Source organism: Chiroxiphia lanceolata, chromosome 3, assembly GCF_009829145.1.
Source record: "Chiroxiphia lanceolata isolate bChiLan1 chromosome 3, bChiLan1.pri, whole genome shotgun sequence".
NCBI classification, from domain to species: Eukaryota; Metazoa; Chordata; class Aves; order Passeriformes; family Pipridae; genus Chiroxiphia; species Chiroxiphia lanceolata.
In genome coordinates this window covers 57240586-57260078 of record NC_045639.1, presented here as the reverse complement: position 1 = coordinate 57260078, position 19493 = coordinate 57240586, and the positions used below count along the sequence as shown (strand labels likewise).

At 41.1% G+C, this 19493-nt stretch overlaps 1 protein-coding gene across 10 annotated transcripts in view; it reads right to left on the bottom strand.

Annotated features, from left to right (window-relative positions):
- NHSL1 (NHS like 1) overlaps nucleotides 1-19493 on the bottom strand; it is a 183422-nt gene that overhangs the window by 11992 nt on the left and 151937 nt on the right. For 6 of the 10 annotated variants that reach the window (XM_032682700.1, XM_032682710.1, XM_032682704.1 and 3 more), the window contains 3 exons: nucleotides 17399-17591; nucleotides 12443-12574; nucleotides 258-3677 (listed from right to left, as the gene is read on the bottom strand). In XM_032682700.1, the coding sequence (XP_032538591.1) occupies nucleotides 258-3677; nucleotides 12443-12574; nucleotides 17399-17591 (3745 nt within the window). The remainder of the gene's footprint in view (nucleotides 1-257; nucleotides 3678-12442; nucleotides 12575-17398; nucleotides 17592-19493) is intronic. The other 4 variants (XM_032682702.1, XM_032682705.1, XM_032682701.1 and 1 more) reach the window with 3 other exon arrangements.

Genomic DNA, 19493 nt, shown 5'->3' with positions numbered 1-19493 from the left:
TTAATACTAGCACAGTTAAATAAACCATCATTTTCTTTCCATGTCTGCAATGAGAAGTCAGAAAGTAATTAAAAGAAATCTCATCAAATATTAATCAGATCCCTGCAACTTTCTTTAGTCCTTTAGTTATAACAACCACAAGAGGTTCTTTCCTCTACAGAATCCCACCTCAATGCTAGGATTGTCATGCTCACTCCCCAGCTGCTTTAAAACAGCTACTGTTGTATATGAAGAAGAGTCAGAGAAAAGAGACTCACCACTTTCGTTCTCTTGAGATAGGTGTCCGTCAGCATTACTGCCGCTGTCTTGGCTGCTGCCTGAACTGCTTCCTTCATCAAAAGCAGACTGCTCCTCCTGCCTGGGCTCTTCTTGAACTGGTGATGCAGCAGGCTGTACCACAAAGGCATTCGCTCCCCCTGCCTCAGAGAAGGTGAATCCAGCAGCTCCTCCCTCAGGAACCAGGCTGCCAGAGTCCATCTCGCTAGAACCGAGTCCATCTGTAAGACAATTTCTCGCCTCCTCGCAGTGTGCAAGCACAGTGTCTCTCTTAGTCGGACTTGATGTGCTTCTGACAGTATCACTCACTTCAGCTGCTTTCTCCACTGTAAGATCTAACTGTGGAGGTGGTACAACAAGGAACAGTTTAGGTTTCTTAGAAATAGGAGGTGGTTTCTTGCTTGGCAATATGACCTGAACCTTGTCAGGAGATGCTGGTGACCCCTGAAGTGACATGCCAGAAGGGAGGTCTTCACTCTGCACTGAAGACTCAGGTGTATCATCAGTAGCTGTTCCCAGTGCACAAGCTTCAGAAGACTTTTTTAGACCTACTGCACTCACAGGCTTTTGATCACTGTCAAGCGCAGGTGTGTTATCAGAGAGAATGAGAGGAGAACCCCGAGACAGTGTTTGAACTGCATTTTTAAATGAAGTGCCTTGAGTTTTCATTTCCTCATTTCCTAAGCTGCTACTGAGTCTTAGTGAGAGAGATGGCTTTAGGGAAGACTGTGACGATGAATTTACAGTACCCTTCTCCTCAGACGTGGCTTCAGAAGCAGATTCAGGTGATGGTTCACCTTCTGTCGCTTTTTTCACAGACCTCAACTGCACCATTTGCAATGCTTTGGTAGTTACTAATGGCATCACAGGTCTCGATGAGTCTTGCTTGTTGAGTGGCTGTTTCACTGGACTGTAGCAAGAATCTTCCTGGTTGCGTTTCTTAAAAGAATACTGTGGGTATATTGTTGCACCTTTTGTTAACTTGGGATCAAGAGGTGGTGCTGGTGGTGGGACAGCTAAGGGGCAAGTAGGAGGAGGAGGAACAGGGGAAGAGAATGAACTGATGGAGGCTTCCTGCTGTAACCATGGGACAGTCTGAGCAAAGGAAGAATTTACATTAGCTTCTGGTGGAGGAGGGGGGAATGTGGGAGAGGCTGGCAATGGTGACAAATCCATGACTTCTGCTGGAGGAGGAGGAGGGGGAGGAGAAAGTTCAGGGCAATGTGGAGGTGTTGAAAGAGAAGGTGGCAGAGGAGGTGCACCAGAATCCGGAGGAGGGCTCAGGGCGGAGTCCAATTTCTTCACACTCACACTCCCTTCGGTAGATGTATTTGAAGAAAGGGAAGTGGAGGATGAAGACATGGAAACTGAAGACAGAAGAGAGGATTTCCTTTCAGGCACTTTAGGCTTCAGCTTGGATTTCCCATTTCCTGATGATGCAGGTTTTAAAAGTACAGGCACTGGAGTAAGCGCAGTGGGTGTATTGGACTGGCTGGAGTACCCACTCGATGGCGATGTGACTCGGTGGGATTTCTCCGGAGAAGTGCTCTTTGGTTTTGCCAGCCCACTGGGCACTTGTGGCACAGAAGCCCTTGAGCCATCACTGAAGTGGCTGATGCTGTAATCGCTGAGAGCGGACGATGTACTGACAGAATGGGTCACTGGGGATTTCACCTGGTCGTCTGCCACTGCGGCGTAGTCGCTGTAATAGCCCCACTGGTCAGCGTACTCTGACTTGATGCTACTTGTTTCACTCTGTGAGGGAGTGACTGTGCAGATGGAGTAAAGGTTTGGAGCAGTGGTGGACATCATGCTGCTGCTTGCACTGACCGAGCTTTGGCTGCGGGAGCGCAACACCCAGGGATCCTCATAATCACTGGAGGGGCTCTGGGAAGGGGAGCTGCCATTTTTGCACTTAAGATTTAACTGTAGAGAATGCTGGAGGGTGGCAATGAGGGTTTCATCAAGTACCTGTCCATTGGATTGGACTTTTTTCTTAGGCATCCTTCTGAGTGAGTCTGTTCTGGATGGTGGCAAAGGTGGTTTCTTGGCTTTTTTCAGAGAGATGTTTCTTGCAAGAGATTTGTCACCTTGGCCTAATTGGTCAACCTGCTGTTTCTTCTCCTTTCCTTCAAAGACATTTATCACACTGTCTCTGGGATTCCCAAAACCATTAGTATTATTGCATGGCATGTCTGACTTCAGCCCAGAGTCCATATGCATGGCACTGTAATAACCATCATGGTCCACAGAATACACAGAAGTAGAATCATCCCTGACTGATGTCCTCTCCAGGCTGCTGCTGCTCAGGTTGCTACCAGGAGTGGCACAGCCTGGTGTGGTACAAACCACCTTGTGTGAAGGAGTCTCACTGTTTTCTGAAGACTTGTACAACCAATGCTCTGTGCTGTCTACTGTTGCCTGTGCTCGCTCCCCAGAATAGCTAGATTCACTCCTACCATCGCTGTCCTGGGAAGGGTTTGGTAAAGCAACATTGTTCCTGCAGCTGTAGCTCGTGGTCTGAGACCCAGCCTCTGCATTCCCAGGAGTGCTAAGAGAGACAGCAGAGTCACCAAGAGAAAGCATCATGACAGTATTAGATGGGATGGTATCTGAAGTCTGTGAGTGACGTGTGGAGCTACTCTCACTCCAGTTACCACTTGAAGAATGGTGGTCTTCTTTCCCACTTATTGCACTGCTGGTAACAGGATTGTCTCTTGGATTTGGGTAGGCAGTGGAGCTGTTCATTTTACTATCCAATGAACCAACACTCTGGGCAGCGTGAATAATGATAACTTCTGAGGAGGATGACAGTGTTGCATTGGGTATGATGCTCGTTGAGTAGGTGGCATGAGGAGAGACCACACATGCTGGGCTTGTGGACTTCTCACTATCACAGCTTCTCACCTCTTGAGACTTTGGCCTCGACAGTGTCCCCATCGTGGGATTATTCCTCAGATGCACAACACTATCATCCACTTGCAATTTACTTATCTGGTGAGTTAAAGTGCCAGCAATGTCTTCCGTCTGCCTAGAGATGCTCTGTGTCTGGTCTAGGGACTGCAGAGATACTCTTGCACCAACTCGAGGCAAGCTGTGAAAACCTATGTCGCTATTTTGGCGAGAGGCAAATATAACTGCAGCAGAATCACTCATCACTGACATGTTTCCAGATGAGCTGGAGAACTGAGACATCTGGGCTGCAATGCCTTGTCCTTTCTGTGCTCTTATTCTTCTCATTGAAGGGGGTACAACTTTAACTTCCTCCGTCTGGCAGCTGGTGTCCTTGGTTTCCGAGCGCTGCATAGCAGAGCGATAGCTGTCTAGTCTCCCTAGTGTGGAACAGTGATCTGGGACATACATCGAATGCCCTCGGAAATCACTTTGGCCAGTGCCAACTGCTGGAGTCAAAATAAAATAATTATTTCTTGAAGCACAAACTCACATTTATCTTCTCACTCATTTAAAATCAAAACTCCCCAGCAAACTGCTTGATCCCCACGTTCCTGCAGGCTATGCCTTCTGAAGAAAAATCTGCAACAATGGATTTTGCACAAGCATTGTCTGTTTTCTGCATTTCTCTTCCCTTTTTCATTATTACCAGGAACCTCCTGCTTACAGAATCGTCTGTGCTCCTGCCACACATTCGACCCATGAAATCCTCTGTTTATGACATGGTAATAATTTCCATAGTAATCAGTTATGTCAGAAACCAAGTAGCACTGTTTGACTTCCAGTAGGCAACGCAGCAGGAACAGACAAAAGCCTGAGAAACGTGAAGGGTGTTCCCATGCTAATGCCTCATGCAATAAAGAAAAGGGGAAGGAAATCTGGAGACTAGTATGAATAAAAAGATCTGCTTTTTACAAGCCTTACACTTCAGAAAAAAAAAATTCAGGGGACACTGACAGCTCTCCAAGTCCTGCAATTTGTCTGAAAGAAGGCTAACATGGAAACATGCATTGTTTTACCACAAATAATACATACGCTACAACAGCACTTATATATAAACATTATACAACACTGCAAAGAAAATCATTAAATAATAGTTCTCCTTACAAATACTCTCTAATTATCTTACAGGAAAAACTCTAAGAAGTGGGGAAAAGCTGGTAATGATGGGCATCTCATCCTCAGCACCATCAGGAAACAAAAATAAGTGTGTTTTTTCTAAAGGAATGAATAACCATATATTGACAACTTTGAGGACAATGGAAAAACAGTTTTAGTTCAAAATATAATTATTGCTGGGTCGGTAGAAAGGACTCCAGGGTTCTGTTAAATTTACAACTTTATTGGTAGCAGCCTTTTAAAATCACAAACCAGAGCACTGCTTTAAAATTAGTCTGTGTAAGGCTGCTGCTTTTGAATTCAGCTGCGTTGCTGTATAAATAGCAATAGAGAGGCAGGCGTGCTGCTGGAGATGCTGGTAAGGATGCTGCATATGTCACTGCGGGGAGAAAATTGGTTATTTCAAGTCTCTGCCTTAGCTAGTCTCAGGAGTAATGAAGTAGCATGCCTGATAGGACTGTTCTCCTTTCGTATTTATTATAGGGAACTGCATCTGGAGGATAGGTATTCTTATCATGCAGTTTTAAACGCCACTTAAAGGACATTTAATTATCCTTATTCTTGGCAGGCAAAAGAGGCATTTAGGATAAGAAAAAGAGGTCTCTGAAAACGCTACAGTTAAAGCAGCACACCACACAAAAAGGATTGTTTACTTCTTTTCTCCAGGCACATAAGTAGTCTTTTAGCAGCTTGAAGCCTAGTTAGTTTGCTTTGTGTAGACTCTCTTGTTCCCATGAAAATGCACCCTCTTTCTGCTTTTGGTAGAGGTTTGCTAGAGAGATAGATGCTGGCAAACGTCTTGGATAATCTAATACGAGATACTGTCAGAACAGATGGACGACTGCAGCCGACCAAGAGAGGGATTTGCATATTCTGTACACAGTTATTAAGAACTGTACAGTAAGAAAAATAATTTTACTTTCCAGGTTATTTTTTTTCTACAGAATCAGTGTACATCTTTGGTTGAGACAGAGAAAAAAGTCAAAGTAGACATTATGAATGTTTCTGGAACCATGACATCACTGTGAGCCAATTAAAAGTATCCGGTTAAAAAATCTGCATACCAAGACATATAAATAACCAAAGAGATGGGATATTTTTCTTCTTCTGCCACTGTGAAATACACACATGCACACAAATACACACACGCAGACAAGACAGAAGGATGGGGCTGCTGGAAAACGAAGCTGTCAGCACTACAAGTATCTAACACTGCTACATACTGACCTGTGGCTGAGAGCACCTCACTTCAGTATGTGGTATGTCTGTATTCACAGAGGAAGCGAAATGCACTCTGTTTCACAAGTAGTGTAACGCAGATGGGTGATTTGTGCTTGTTTAAAACATTACTGCTAGGGAGGGTAAATGGCAAAGTGGAATGATGCTGGACTTGCCAATCTCCCCTTTTCCTCTTTCCAAAACCAGGAGTGTTAGAATGCACTTATTGGGACATACTACTCATGGCAAATGCACAGCGAAAGCTGAAATACAAACTTAATGGTGCTGTATCTATGCCACTGAATAAAAGATGCCAATGATGGTAACGTCTTGGGGAGCAGCTCCTGCCCCATCCCTTGGCCTGGTGGCTGGTCCCAGCTGGAGCAGTGCTGGAGGAGCACCCTAAGAAGAGGGCAGCATGAACAACCAACCTCAGGATGCTGCTGAGAACCAGTGCTAACCCTGTGTTACCAGAATTTATGAAATTTAGGGTCCAGCCTAATATGCTCTGGGGAACTGCATAAGTTGACTCAACACCAGTAAATGTTTACAACCTCAATACTGCAGGGAAGCCTGTCAGGGCAAGTATTTGCACCAGTGAAAGATCTCTTATAGTTAGAATTATTCAGAGCCCAAATAAATACAGCATTCAGAGAGAGCAAGACAGCCCAGCCTCAGAAGCATAAAATACAGGGCTATATCCTTCAATCACTTTATGGGATATGGTCAGGGAAGGGATTTTTCATGGCTGTTGTTATTACAAGAAGACAACTTTGAGGTTTTAAATATTTTTTGTAGAAATGCAGCATATTCTTAAGTTGTTTCAGCTTTGGTTTTGACTTTATATGGATGCACAACCTCATGCAAAGCTGTGAGGATTTACTTGCCCTTTATAACACAGCAATTCCTCTTTTTACTGTTCCATTTCCTGAAGAGGGACAATGGAAATCTGCAGGGGAAAATGGTTCAAAAACCAACCAAATGAACATTAAAGACTCGGGTATCTCTTAAAATGTTGACGGTTTTATGATTTTGGTGGAATTCAGAGGAGGGTAGCAAGGAGTATTGAATTTGCAATTTACAAATGCAATGTAGAACCCTCACTTGCTTCCGGAGTAATATTGAAAAGCAAGGATTTTCAAAAACCCTTAAAATCAAACCACCTTTGTTGCTACTGCAGCTAGAAAGTAAATAATCCAATTCTAAGGGCAGCTTAAGCCTTTAATTGACTGATTACACTGATAATGCTATGTTTCTCAGAAAACATCTGCTTAAATAAATAGCTGTAAGAAGACAGATTTCTACAAAACCAAAATTCTTGCACTGAATCAGAGCTTTTAAAGAAAAAAGTCCATCTGGTTGCAGGGGTGATGTCTGAGCAGACAGCAGTAAAAAAATACTGCAGAACTGGACATCAGGTTACAGATGCTGAACATTATGAAGTCAGAAGTGGCTGCAAATTGGTATGTGATAAATGTGGTTCAAAGTAATTGTTATCATGTCTGCATTTTATATTATCCTGTGTCCACCAGCCCTGCTATGTCCACCACAGGGGACCTGTATCTACACTCCTTTCTATTACCCTACTATGTTGAAAATATCTCCTAGGGCAAATGCTCTTCCCTAACACACACGTTCAGTGTGGACTCCAGCAGCAAGTGAAGAACACCCATTATCTGGCACAAGTGAAACATGTAACATATGGAACAAGTTTTGCATGGAAGCACAGAGAGGAGGTTCAACTGCTTACTTTAGCTCCAAGCTCTTGGTCAAAGACAGGCATATACAGGTTACACCAGTTCTCCCTGACTCTGGTATTGCTCATTAGAGATGACAGGGATTGAGACTGACTGCAAATTTAACAGAAAAAAGAAAGTGTCTGTATGTAATCCCTAGGGCCAGGTACTAACTACCAGAAGACTCCCTGTGACTCTAGCTGACCTGGTGGCACCAGCATCTTGCTGCAGAGAATCAGACAAAAGGTCCTCGGCACTAACATGAGAATAGAAAACCGAACGTTTGAGAGGATAAACAGTATGTGTAGATATCACAAAGTACATGCTTGTTTCAACTAGCATATAAAAGTAATCTCTCTTCTCTTCTGACTAATCATTTCTAATATAAGCACTTGGTTCTTATGCCACAGGCACATTCTTTAGAATTGTTGCTCTCATTGCCTCCCCGCGCCCCACCTAGCAATCCTCCTCTAAACCTAGTAACCTGACCAAGTCACTGTGCAGGCACCACAACTTGCAGTGTTACAAAAAAACCCCCAGAGATTCTTAATCTGTTTTACCTTAGTACTTACATATCAAATGATTTTTAATAGACACCCAACGAGAAATAAGACAAGTACATTTGGCTCATGACAATTTAAAGGAAATTTTACTGTGCTCCATTAAGCATCTGTAATTTCTGAGGGGAGAAAAATATTGCAGAGAATTCTGTGATACTTTCTAGCACTGCCGGCTAAAAAATATCTTGAATGTTTGCATATATCACTGCCACCCTGAAAGGGAGAATTTTGATGAAAATATAGGCAACTTAAGTTTTCTTGATTCTGTTCATTTAAATGAACAGCCTCTATAGTAAAGTTTATGTTCCTGGCATCTCTGTCGTTCATCCCCCATGCATACTTTCTAACACCCTGATCTATGGATCAATAGTGCTGGAAATGTACAATGTTCAAAAACTACAGCTGTAAAACCAGTATTAGTCAAAAGGCACTATAACTCTGAAAGAGAAATATTATCTCCAAAGACTGCTAAAGCTGCAAATTGAAGCAGGTGCAGAATTACTCGTCTGGAACAACTAAGTATATGTGTGGTATTTCTGCAGGACCGCTGGATATCTGAGACTCTTCTTATCTGTGGGACCTATAACTTGAGTGACTGTTAGCCCTGGAGAGACTAATTGGAAAGGAGTATCAGTTAAGAGAAGTCTTCAGCAGAACAGCTGAGTTCCCAAAGATCAGAAGGACTTACTCGCCCCCATGTTGCTGAGATGGAATTGCTTCCTCTTAGTCACATCAAAGGAGAAGCTTCAACAGTCCCAAACGATACCTGAGACACCAACTGGTACCACCAGGGTCTGATCTGTGTTGCAAGAAAGCAAATGAAGGACTGACAGTTAAGGTGACAGTCATACCCATCCTGAAGACTGACACCAGATTCTACAGGTAACAACTCCTTGTGAGCCACTGAAAATGTGAGGTAGGGAAATAAGCTGAAGAAAACTGCATAAGGTCATTATTCTGACCCTTTGAACCCTTAGGTTAGTAAGGAAAAAAAAAAGTAGATGGGGGAAAAAAATCAGAGAGCCAAAAAAACTATGAATTACATCTTAAGATGGAAAAAAGTATTTAAATAATTCAAAGAAAATACACACAAAACATAAAATTAGAAGACATTTTTCAAACCCAAGAGGACAGAAACCTTCTGTTTGATTAAAGAGAAGCGAAATGCCTGTCAGAAGAAGAATAAATCAAAAGGTGGAAAAGTTGAAGATGTTTTCTCTCCCCCTCTTTGGTGAGGTATGTTTATTTGGAAGCTGAACTGTGGTGGAACTGATACTCAAGTCTTGGACCTGCTCCTCCTGCAAGACAGGGAGGGAGTCTGGGACTGCACTGGTGCGGAGCTCTGGAGAAACACAGTCAGGTAACCTGGTACCTTCACAAAAAGAAAGTTAGTCTGAGCCAAACCCTAGAGCACTGACACAGAGAAGGGCTCATGGAAATGTGAAGGCACTTTGCTGCCTTTGTTTCACCCAGAGAGTTGAAACATGAAGGGAGCCGATGATAACCAAGAGCCAAGAATGAGCAAGGCCTGCAACAGCTTTTCCCAGAGAGGTGCTCATCTCTACCAAGCTTCTGTTTGGGAATCATCTTCTTGCCTGAGGGGATAATACAGGTTTGCATATAAGGTACCATCTGAAGACAGCTAGAGGCGATGGATAATGGCAGTACAGAGCAGAGAAACTGAGAGCACAGAAACTTGAAGTATAACATAATCTCAAAGTTTCCCGCCCTTTCTGCAGTTTAGATCCAACATTGATTCCTATTAAATATGTATACAATATTTATGTCCTGTAAGACAATGAAGTATGCAAAACTAATTTTTTTCATTGTTGTGTTTGGCAGAAAGAAGAATGCTTTACCTTCTCCTCTTACTTCGGCGTCATTCTGCTAAATAGTACTGAGAGGGTCCTGCTGTTAAAAAACAACTTCAGAAAATAACTGTCATCTCTAAACTGGTAGACATCTCACATTCTTACTCTGTCTCAGAATCCCACCTATCACATTGCATTTTATTTATGCAGAATTTTGTATGCAGAAGTTTCCAGCCTATGCAGAGAGATTGGTTCATCACTGGAAGACACCTGTGAAAACACAACTGTATTACAACACTAAAAAGTAGAAATGTTTAAAGATACTTTCAGCACATGAGTGCAGTTACTGTCTCCTTTCAGTATGTCTAGCTGAATTCTACTAGGGTACCACGTCCACTGACCTCAGGTCAGCAGTCATGCAGGCTCTCTCTTCTGTTTGGTCTTTTCTGTTCCGAAGGAGCCAAAGCAGCCAGGGGAGAACCCCAGCAGCTTGGCCTGGTAGAAGTTCTTCCAAGCTCTCTCACAAGAAATGAAAATAGTTCAAGCCTGGTTGAAGCTTTGAGGTTCTCTCAAGTTTCTGCTTCCTTCTGAAGGATAAACAAGAGGTAACAAGAATGTGCTGTATGTGTTGGTTATTTAGCCTGCACGCAGCAACTTTGGTGTACCAAGGGGTTTTAATCTTTGTGTAAATATTATAGCCATTCACAGCAATGCTTTAGGGGAGAAACAAAGAGATTTATTCAGCTGAAACCACAGGGAGAATGTCAATAGGCATAATGCAATTGCTTGATTTGGAGTTTAGTCCGGATCCTTGTTCCAATCAAATGAACTGTGGAATGTTTTAAAACAACTCGTTGTTTGTTTTGGGACAGCGTAAGAGAAATAGAGAATGGACTACTACAGAAATATTTCTGCAGTGACAGGGAGAAATGGCAGAAAGAACACTGAACAGGGATGAGGGAGATCTAATTTATTCCCAGCCTTGCCAATGGCCTGGTGGGTGACTGGTTAAGTCACTTCACTGCAGCATGCCTGGCTTCCTCATGTATCAGATGAAGATACTATCACTCTTTTCAAGCGCACTTTGTTTCTAGTGGTAGAAACCAACATGCTATCAGGATGGATACTGCCATGACAAAGTTCTCCTGGCATACATTTTGCTGTCTGGAAGACCTACAACCACCACAGAAGCAACATGAACTTCCTCAGACAACTTCCGCCATAGGGCACGTGGCTGAAGCCCTATATGCCTGCAGGTTGTGGGCTGGGGAACCATCCAGAGAGAGGTCCTGCAGCGTGATATTGCCAGCCCTGAAATTTCCACAACTTAAAATAGAAGGCGAGGAAAATCTTCAAGCAGTGCAGCATGAAACGTGCTCAGTGCAGAGATGAAAGACCAAAATCAAGACATAAAACCTGTCACTCTCAGTGAACAGATTGGCAAATGCTACGAAATTCTTTTAAGATATTAACTGAAGAATTCTTTTTAGGATAGATGGCAACTGCAATCTCAGTTTACTCCACCAAATAAAACTACAGTTGATGTTTTCAAGCACCAAACATCCGTCTGAAGTGGTCTCAAATGTAATCTCTAAGTTTTGTAAATGCTTTCTTGAGGCAGAGGATTCCCATGCCAGGGTACTCTTTCATTACAGATGCCAAAGGAGCACAGTTCCACTCACAAACTGCTCTTCAAGTAATTGTTTGTTTCTTGGCTTTCTCTATGCCTGGCCCTCTAGCTCATTTCAAACCCATCCAGACAAGTTACATATTTTTGCTTCTCCTTTTGAAAAATCTAGACAAAGAACAAAGAATTGAAACCATAATTAAAAAAGAAATGGATGCAAAATGTAAGGTTGTAAAACTTACTGAAACCATCAATATATGAGACAATTTCACACATAAAGCACCAAAAATTATGTTCTGCTACACTATTTTAAAAGACATTCTTCCTCTACCAAAAAAAAAAAAGAAGGGAGCATAATTCGATCTGTTAAGTTATCACCTGGGAAAAACTGAATAACTAAATTAACTTCTTAAAGAATAAGTAAAAATTACCAGATTTAAATCAAAGAGTTCTGCAAAAAGTGTCTGAAAGTTCTGCCATAATTCAGACTGCTTCATCAGCTTTGAATTTATGTCTGCTACTGTGTGTGAAAGAGAACTGTCTGAGGTAGCATAAACGTGACTGAGTAGGTATTTTTCCTTTGGAATATATGCAATAGCTAATAAGCCCATGTAAATTTTTTCCAATCAAATAACATTGATACTTAAGGAGTCGTCAATTAAAACTGATCAAAACTGAACTGAAAAATAGGTCTTTCACTCTTGATGCAACTTTCGGCAGATTCAGGAAGTAATTCTAAGTAATTATTCTAATAAAGTAATTAATTAATAAGTAATTCATTCTAAGTAATTATTCACAAGCCAAAATGCCTGCTTACTTCAGTTTTGCTTCAGTGAACATCCTGGAGAAGAGGACCAAATCTCAAGGAAAGCACTGAAGTCCAGAAATCTTACATCCCTGCAGATTTTCATTGTACCAGTACATCATTTTATAAACACCCTGTTCTCTTTAACAGATGGAAGTCAACAGATAAAAGGTCCCAATTTCCCAATGCAAGAGGTGGCAAGGAAGCACACGCATATTTGGAACTGTAATAGGCTATCAGACTGTATTGGTTTCATGAGCACTGGTAATGTTATTAGTCGAGTAATGATAAGCAGTGACAGTGAACAGTGGATGGAATACAGTTCTGATGAGCCATACCTAGCTCCTTTTGTATGTTGTCAGGGATTCCTGTAATAGTCTTTCTCCTTTTGACTTTCTTCGGCCGTCTTACCACCGTGTCTGTGTAAATTAGAGACCGCCGAATGCTGGCCTGGCGGTCGAAATTCTCCCCTAATACATGGTAGAACAAGCAAAGCAACATTACTTCCAAGCACACTGACATGCACTTTCTTCCACTAGTTTTTTTTGTAGAAATGGAAAAAAAGGCATTAATAAATGATGTTAGCTTGGTCCTACAATGAAGGTTTACACTGAAAGAAGATACGGCACATTGCCACAGTAAGGCTTTAGGCACAAATATCCACTACACAGCACTACATGTTTTAAAAGGAATTTTGACTTCCTGAGCCCAGTTCAAATTTGGTGAGATCAGCTCTAATTCCACAAGCAAACAGACTCTTTGCTTTAATTTGGCCCTTTAGAGGTTTTTGGATGGTTTTGTTATTTTATTTTGAAGTAATGAGCCGCAGAAAAAGCAAATCTGCTCATGAAAATGAAAGATCACAATGGTTTATGCAGGAACAGACATTGCTATTGGCAACAGCTATTAGGTCTTTGCACAGCTCCATCATTAAATCACATGAGACCCTTCTTTTTCATTCCAAGTTGCTCTGAACCTGTCAAGTGTACCACATTTCTGGTGGTGATCTTTTAACATGAATACAAATAAGTACTACGGAGCACGCAGAGATCAAACTGATCTTGTGGACTCATAAATATTTCAGAGTGAAAGCTGCTTAAAATTGAAACTTTACAGATGATTATAAAAATAAACAATGCCAAGAGCTGAAAAAATGTGTGTCTAAGCGCGTGCTGCCAGACAAAGCCTTACAATGACCATGTGCTGTATCGTAATGGGACCCAGAAGCACCACTATCATTAAGCAGCTTTTCTTTAGGAATTCACTTCTGTTTAGAGGTTTATAATTTGGCCATTTTACTAGTAGTAAGATAAACCTTCCCTACAGACTCCGAGTTAATTTATTCTCTGTCACTTCTAAAAATCTAACAATGACCCCCCACAGGTCACTTCTAAGTTTCCTTTTAAAAGGAAAGTACTGTTAAATATCCTTTAGATGACCCTTTTAAAAGTGAAAGGCAGAAAAAAAGTGTATATGCTTTTTACCTTTGTACACTCCTTTTGAAAATTGATGACCAAATTATTTACCTCTAAAAAGTGATTAATGCACAGTAACAAATATGTCATAAATATTAACCCTGGCTGACTGCACATCTGTATGATGTGTGTCATGAAAATAGCATAGAAAATCTCATTACCTCTATAACAGTTAAAGATACCATCACATATTAAAGTATAGCATGTGGACTGGTGAAAAGGCAAGGAAAAAATGTAGTGATTTCATTCACTATGCTGTTAATACAAAGACTGACTCTGTTTGACCATAGCCTTGACCATGAGCTGCAGTTGTGTTAAGCAGATCCTTGCAGCTACAAAGAAGTGCCAGTTTCATCTGACTTTTGGATTGATTGAAGTCATGGCAAATGAACAGAGGAGGAAGCTATATGGGATCTATAAAATTTAGAATCATTGATCCCACTGGCTTCGTAGAAGCCCTGAAATATTGAGATAGACTATCCACTGGGGATAGTGTACTGCATCCTCATCCACTATGAGGATGTTAGGACTCATCTGTGGCCAGGGTCAGGACATTAGCTTATTCTGCATGGCACACTATAACAAATCCAAAGAATTTGAAGGAGAAAGTTTTGCATCTCTGAACATATCTTTATCCATTCAAAGGCCAACAATTATGCCTGAGATGGTGAGTTGCAAGGAAATTATAATACAGCTTTGAACGCCCTGGAATAAAATATAAGTGATAAGTAGAGGGTGCAAACAAGGAGAGAGTCTATTATATGAAGCCTCAGACAGCACAAACCAGATGGCCATAGGGAAATGTTACTGATCCCCAGTAACTTCTTCCTATGAGCTACCTAAGAGCTAACTCAACCAATCTGTCTTCAATGGATTTTGATACACAAAGGCCACTACACAGATTTGTAGAATTTCAAAGTAGCAGCTTCAATGAAATCCAACAAGCAAAATCAGAATGTGTCAGTCTTTTTTTCCTTCTTCATTTTGTTTTGGAAAATATCAATGTTAATGTTAAATATGTTTTACAGATATAAGAATACTTTTCTCCTTCTGATACAGGTTTGTCACAAATCGACTAGGTGTTCCTTATACTCTTTACTCAGCTGTCCCTCATGCAGTACACTGTTTTCCTTGGATTCACTGAAAACATTTAAGTGTGCTTAAATCTCACTGAAGTCAGTTAAGCTGGATTCAAGCAAATGCTTAAATGTTTTGCAGGATCCAGCCTGGCACTGAGCACCTCCACCATTATCAGACTCCTCCATCTGTAAAGAAAGTTAGTTCTAGAAAACCCACAAGAACAGACACCGTTATACATCTTTTAAGCCACAAGATATGTAAAAGCAAAGACTGGCCACCACTGAAAATTCAGTCCAACCCCTTCCAGGCCAGAATAAAGTTCAGCCCAGGCACTCCCAAAGACTGAAACTACTTCCAAATCTGGATGTCTAGCCAGCAACTTGTCAGCCTAATGCAATGCCCCTGCACCTTCAGGCTATCCAACAGATTTTTACGACTACTATATTAGTTGCAATCTGTTCACCAAAGAGCCCGAAAACTGAACTGATGTAGCATTTACTGCACAGCCACGTGAGAGGCCATTGTAGGAGAATCATTACTAATGCACTGCTGAAAACGTTATCAATTGCCAGCAGGTTATTGCTGGCAATTGCTTCAGAGGTCAACCTTTTATTTCATGCCACAAGTAATAAAATGGAAGTTTTCTGAACTCTCTTCTTGGAGAGCAAGAAAAAGAGCATGTGAAGGAAAAAGCCAAATCAAAACAAATATCCTCAATGGTTTGTTCCATGGCACGCTGAAAAAAACAGTACAGAAGTTTTTGTCAGGTTTTTTTCTGCCTCATGCAGTAACATAAGGAACTTCACAAAATAAAATTACTCAGTGTGTGGGAGAGCAGAGGAGGGGAGCAGATTGTGACTTTTTAAAGAGGAACAAGGACAGCAGCTTTTTCTGTATGTTGTGTGTGGCTCATGTTGCTTGCCTTGTTTCACAGTAGCAATATAATTATTTCAAGGAAAAAGGAATGGTGGATCCTGGAGACCAGTCCACATGCTGCAACAGCAGTCTTCCTTTACTGCCCTCCTCTTCTATCTGTTCCGATTACCATGCTTATAAGGGAATAAATGCTCAACCACACACTCCAGAAAGGTGAGGCATAATATGCACGTGCACCATTCCAATCAGGAAAGTTGGGAACCCCTGAGTTTTTTGAGTGCTAGCTGAACAATTCAGGGGACACAAGGTTTGCTACGCCAGTTGAATTATGCTGGTTGAAGTCACAAGCGTAATTTATCCAAACACGGTAGGTAACATTCCCAATGATGCTGAATTAAATCTATCAGCTATTTGATCCTTTTACCTCATTCTTCTTTCCATCTGTTTACTTCCCCCCTATATTTTGCGGTACGCAGGGTCATTAAATCAAACAGCAGATTACTGTTTCTCTAAGTATACCCTGTTCCTGCTGTCACAATATCTAAGCCCTACTCAAGCTTATTGATTATGTCAGATTATCCATTGTTCCCCTAACTCAGCCTTCTGCACCAGTATCCTAAATTCCCTATACAATGCCAACTGGCCCAGTAACATTTCAGCACTGCATTTATTTTCCTTCTATTAAATTTCCAGAGATGGGGTGTTCATAATTTTCTATTGTCTTCCTGCTGTTTATTTCTAATATTTTCTGCTATTTAAGTAAACACTTCTAGTTGATTTCTCCAAGCTTGCTAATGTTTGTTACGAGAGTCCTGCTCCTGTACTATTAAAATATTTAAATGTTATTGAAGAATACTATTTAAAATACTAGTTTATAAAAGTACAGGTGAAAAAGATACGGAAAGAGAACCTAATTTACTTTCAAAATAAAGCCAAACATTGCAAGCTATTGATTTTCAGAGTAAGCGTGGAGTCAGAGCGCGCCATATGGCATTTGAAATAAATTGGATGCTGAGTATCATCCTGGTTTTGGCAGGCAAGAGGTCAGTTATTTGAATTAACTAATAATAGACAGTCTTGATGCTGTGCAGAAAAAGAGGGGTTATTAAATTGAAGCGATAATTCTATCTTTCACAGAAAGTCTATTTTACACACAACAAAGTATCTCTTCAGCAGTAGGCTTTAACGTAATTTAACTTCAACAGAGTGAGAGTTCAGCAACTGCAAAACCAAAGAGCATTTTCAAAATGAATACATAGTTCATAACAAGAAAATGTGGACTATGGTTATGCAAGTGGAGTGTCTTTCCGAGAGTCTTGCTCAAAGGTGTAGCCTCATTAACTTTTACTGTTCTAACCTTACCCTCCTTGATGGCTAAACCTCTTGTTGCAGATAAAAATAAGATACAAGAGGTTTTTTCTTGATTTGTGTAACATTTAGTCTTTGGAATACAGAAGTCCCTGATAACTTTCCTTATATAAAATTCCTAGAAGAAAATCCTGAAATATCATTAGCATCGGATAAAACATGATTTTCCATTACATATCCTCAGTGCATTCCACAGCAAAATAGTGCTATTTATCAGTCCTCTTCTTGTATTTCATGAATGTCTAATGCTGTTTCAAGCCCACATAGTGTAGACTATCTCCATTAATGATAATTTTAAGGGATTTTGACATTTTCTAATTAAGTTCAGAGACACTATTTAACGCAGAACACTGTTTTCACAGAAAGGTGTAGTAAGTAATTTAAAATTCACGCATCAAATATACAAGTGTCAAAACACTAGCCAACTGTATGGACCCCCTTTTATTCCTTCCCTCCCTCATCAGTGTAATGCAATTACTGAAATTAAAAGCCTACCAGTCACATTAATAGGAACCACATCTGTCTGAACGGCCTGTGCTTGTTGTCGCATTTTCTCTTCTGGAGTTGGCAGTGGGAGTGACTTAGTCCAGTTGGTTTGGGTGTTGATATCTGATAACTCATTTGAAGCTGGACTTTTAGGCCTTTTGATGGTAATAAGCTTTTCCTCTTCAGGGGGAGAGACAGGACACTACAAATAGAAATACATGGAACAACATAAGTTTATCACTGTTAAAGAAAAGTAGAACTACGGTATTGCTAAGGTGTTGCTGCTGCAGTCGGCACAATTACTTGTGGAGCAAAACACACCCTTTCAAAGATCACACTTCGACCTACATAAAGAGCAATTTTAAAAACATATAAAAAAATAACACACAACAAAATACCTAGATTGTATTTATTCCAGACATCTGATCAGTTTAAGGAATACATACCAATGAGAGAGAAAAGAGTGATCTTGAGCATAGCAAAGCACAGTATATTACCTTACACATAATTCCTGGAGTGATGAACCCCTCTTTCCTTGCACCCAGGTTTGCCTTCCTTTCCTCTCTCACCTCCCCATGCCCTATTAGGAAGATGAGATTTGAGCACTGCTTTGCTCCAGCTGCACTAGGCTGTAAGGATACATAAGAAGCCTCTCACAAAAAGACAGACTTTAGTAGAGTTCAGTAAAAGAGCCAATCAACAGTCCACAAAACCATCAGCCTTTGATCAGTGAGGTAGCAAGAATAACTTCGGTCTTGGAGAAACTCGCCACAGTTCAAGGGGTTACCAGTTTTTCAGAGGTGAAGCAGTTAACATTATCAGTAGCCACAGAGTGGTCATTTTAAAAGCCAGTCCTTCTCAAAGTGGCAGATTTCTATTTTGTGATATGTTTTACTTCAAAAGAAAGCCAACCAATGAAACAAAAAACTCTCTGCACCACAAAGAGTGGTTACAACAGCTTGTGCAAATCCCTCCGCCAAAGTTATAAGCCAAAAAAGCCATTTCCTTTTGGGGAGAAAATCTGTTTTCATTACAAGGTCCTTGCCTGCATGCCAGTAATGGCAGAGAAAGTCATAATGCAGCTTTTTACTGACAGGACAGTACTAGTCCATGACAAACACTGAGGGCAGGCAGATTCAGGGTACACAGAAGACATTGCTGGGGCTTCTCACAGGTAGTCCTAAATGCCAAGCAAATCCGAGAGAAGCAGCCTTCTCTCCTCCCCACTCCTGCCAGCTAGGCACTCCAGGGAATTTCAGAAGCAGGAGAAGAAGGAAGACCTGGAGGAAAACCAACCTCAGTCTCCTTCTGCCTCCAGGCAAAACAAAAGAGAAGAAAACCATGGAAGAGGAGTTGCACAGCAGCTGCAGCACTAGTAGAGATCTCTGCTGACTCCTCTGCTTCAGAGGTGTTTGCTTTGGGACCTCCCTCCCTACCACCAGACCAGAATTACAGTCCTTCCGCCCTCTTTTCTTTATTCCTCTCTCTTTTTGGAGAGCCAAATACTACTTGAAATAGGGTTGTCAGTACCAGACCACTGCTTCTCCCTCTCTCACTGCTGTACACAGGCATGGAAAGAAACATTACAGCTATTTATAACAGATGGATTTTTTTTTTTTTAATTGTTGTGGGTGTTCAGTCTAAGCGATCTGTTTTCCCTTGAAGCTGAGTGCTATACAAAAGACATGTCCAAACACTGTGCCACAAACGCTGTTTATCATTTCTGATTTTAATTTTCTTCCTGTTACTATGAGGAATTCCCAGTGTTTATAAATAAATAACCCTTTATTTATTCTATTATGCTTTGACTCTACATCCTTTAGGACAGGGTCCAACATTTCACTTAATGGAAAATAAAAATAATAGCAACTTGCAGGCAAAAAGTAAAAGAATGAAGTAAAAGCTCTTCAGGCAATACTAAAAAAACCATTGTAGGCAATGAAATTATTACTAATGTCATCCTGTCCTTTGGAACCACACTTCAAAATATGGGAGTTTTTCTTCAAGGAAAGAATCCATCTCTGGCCGCCTTGAATTTCTTTATTAGAGAGGCTGTGGATGGGATAGATGCTGCTGTGTAGGTAAGGGCTCAGCCCTGTGGAAG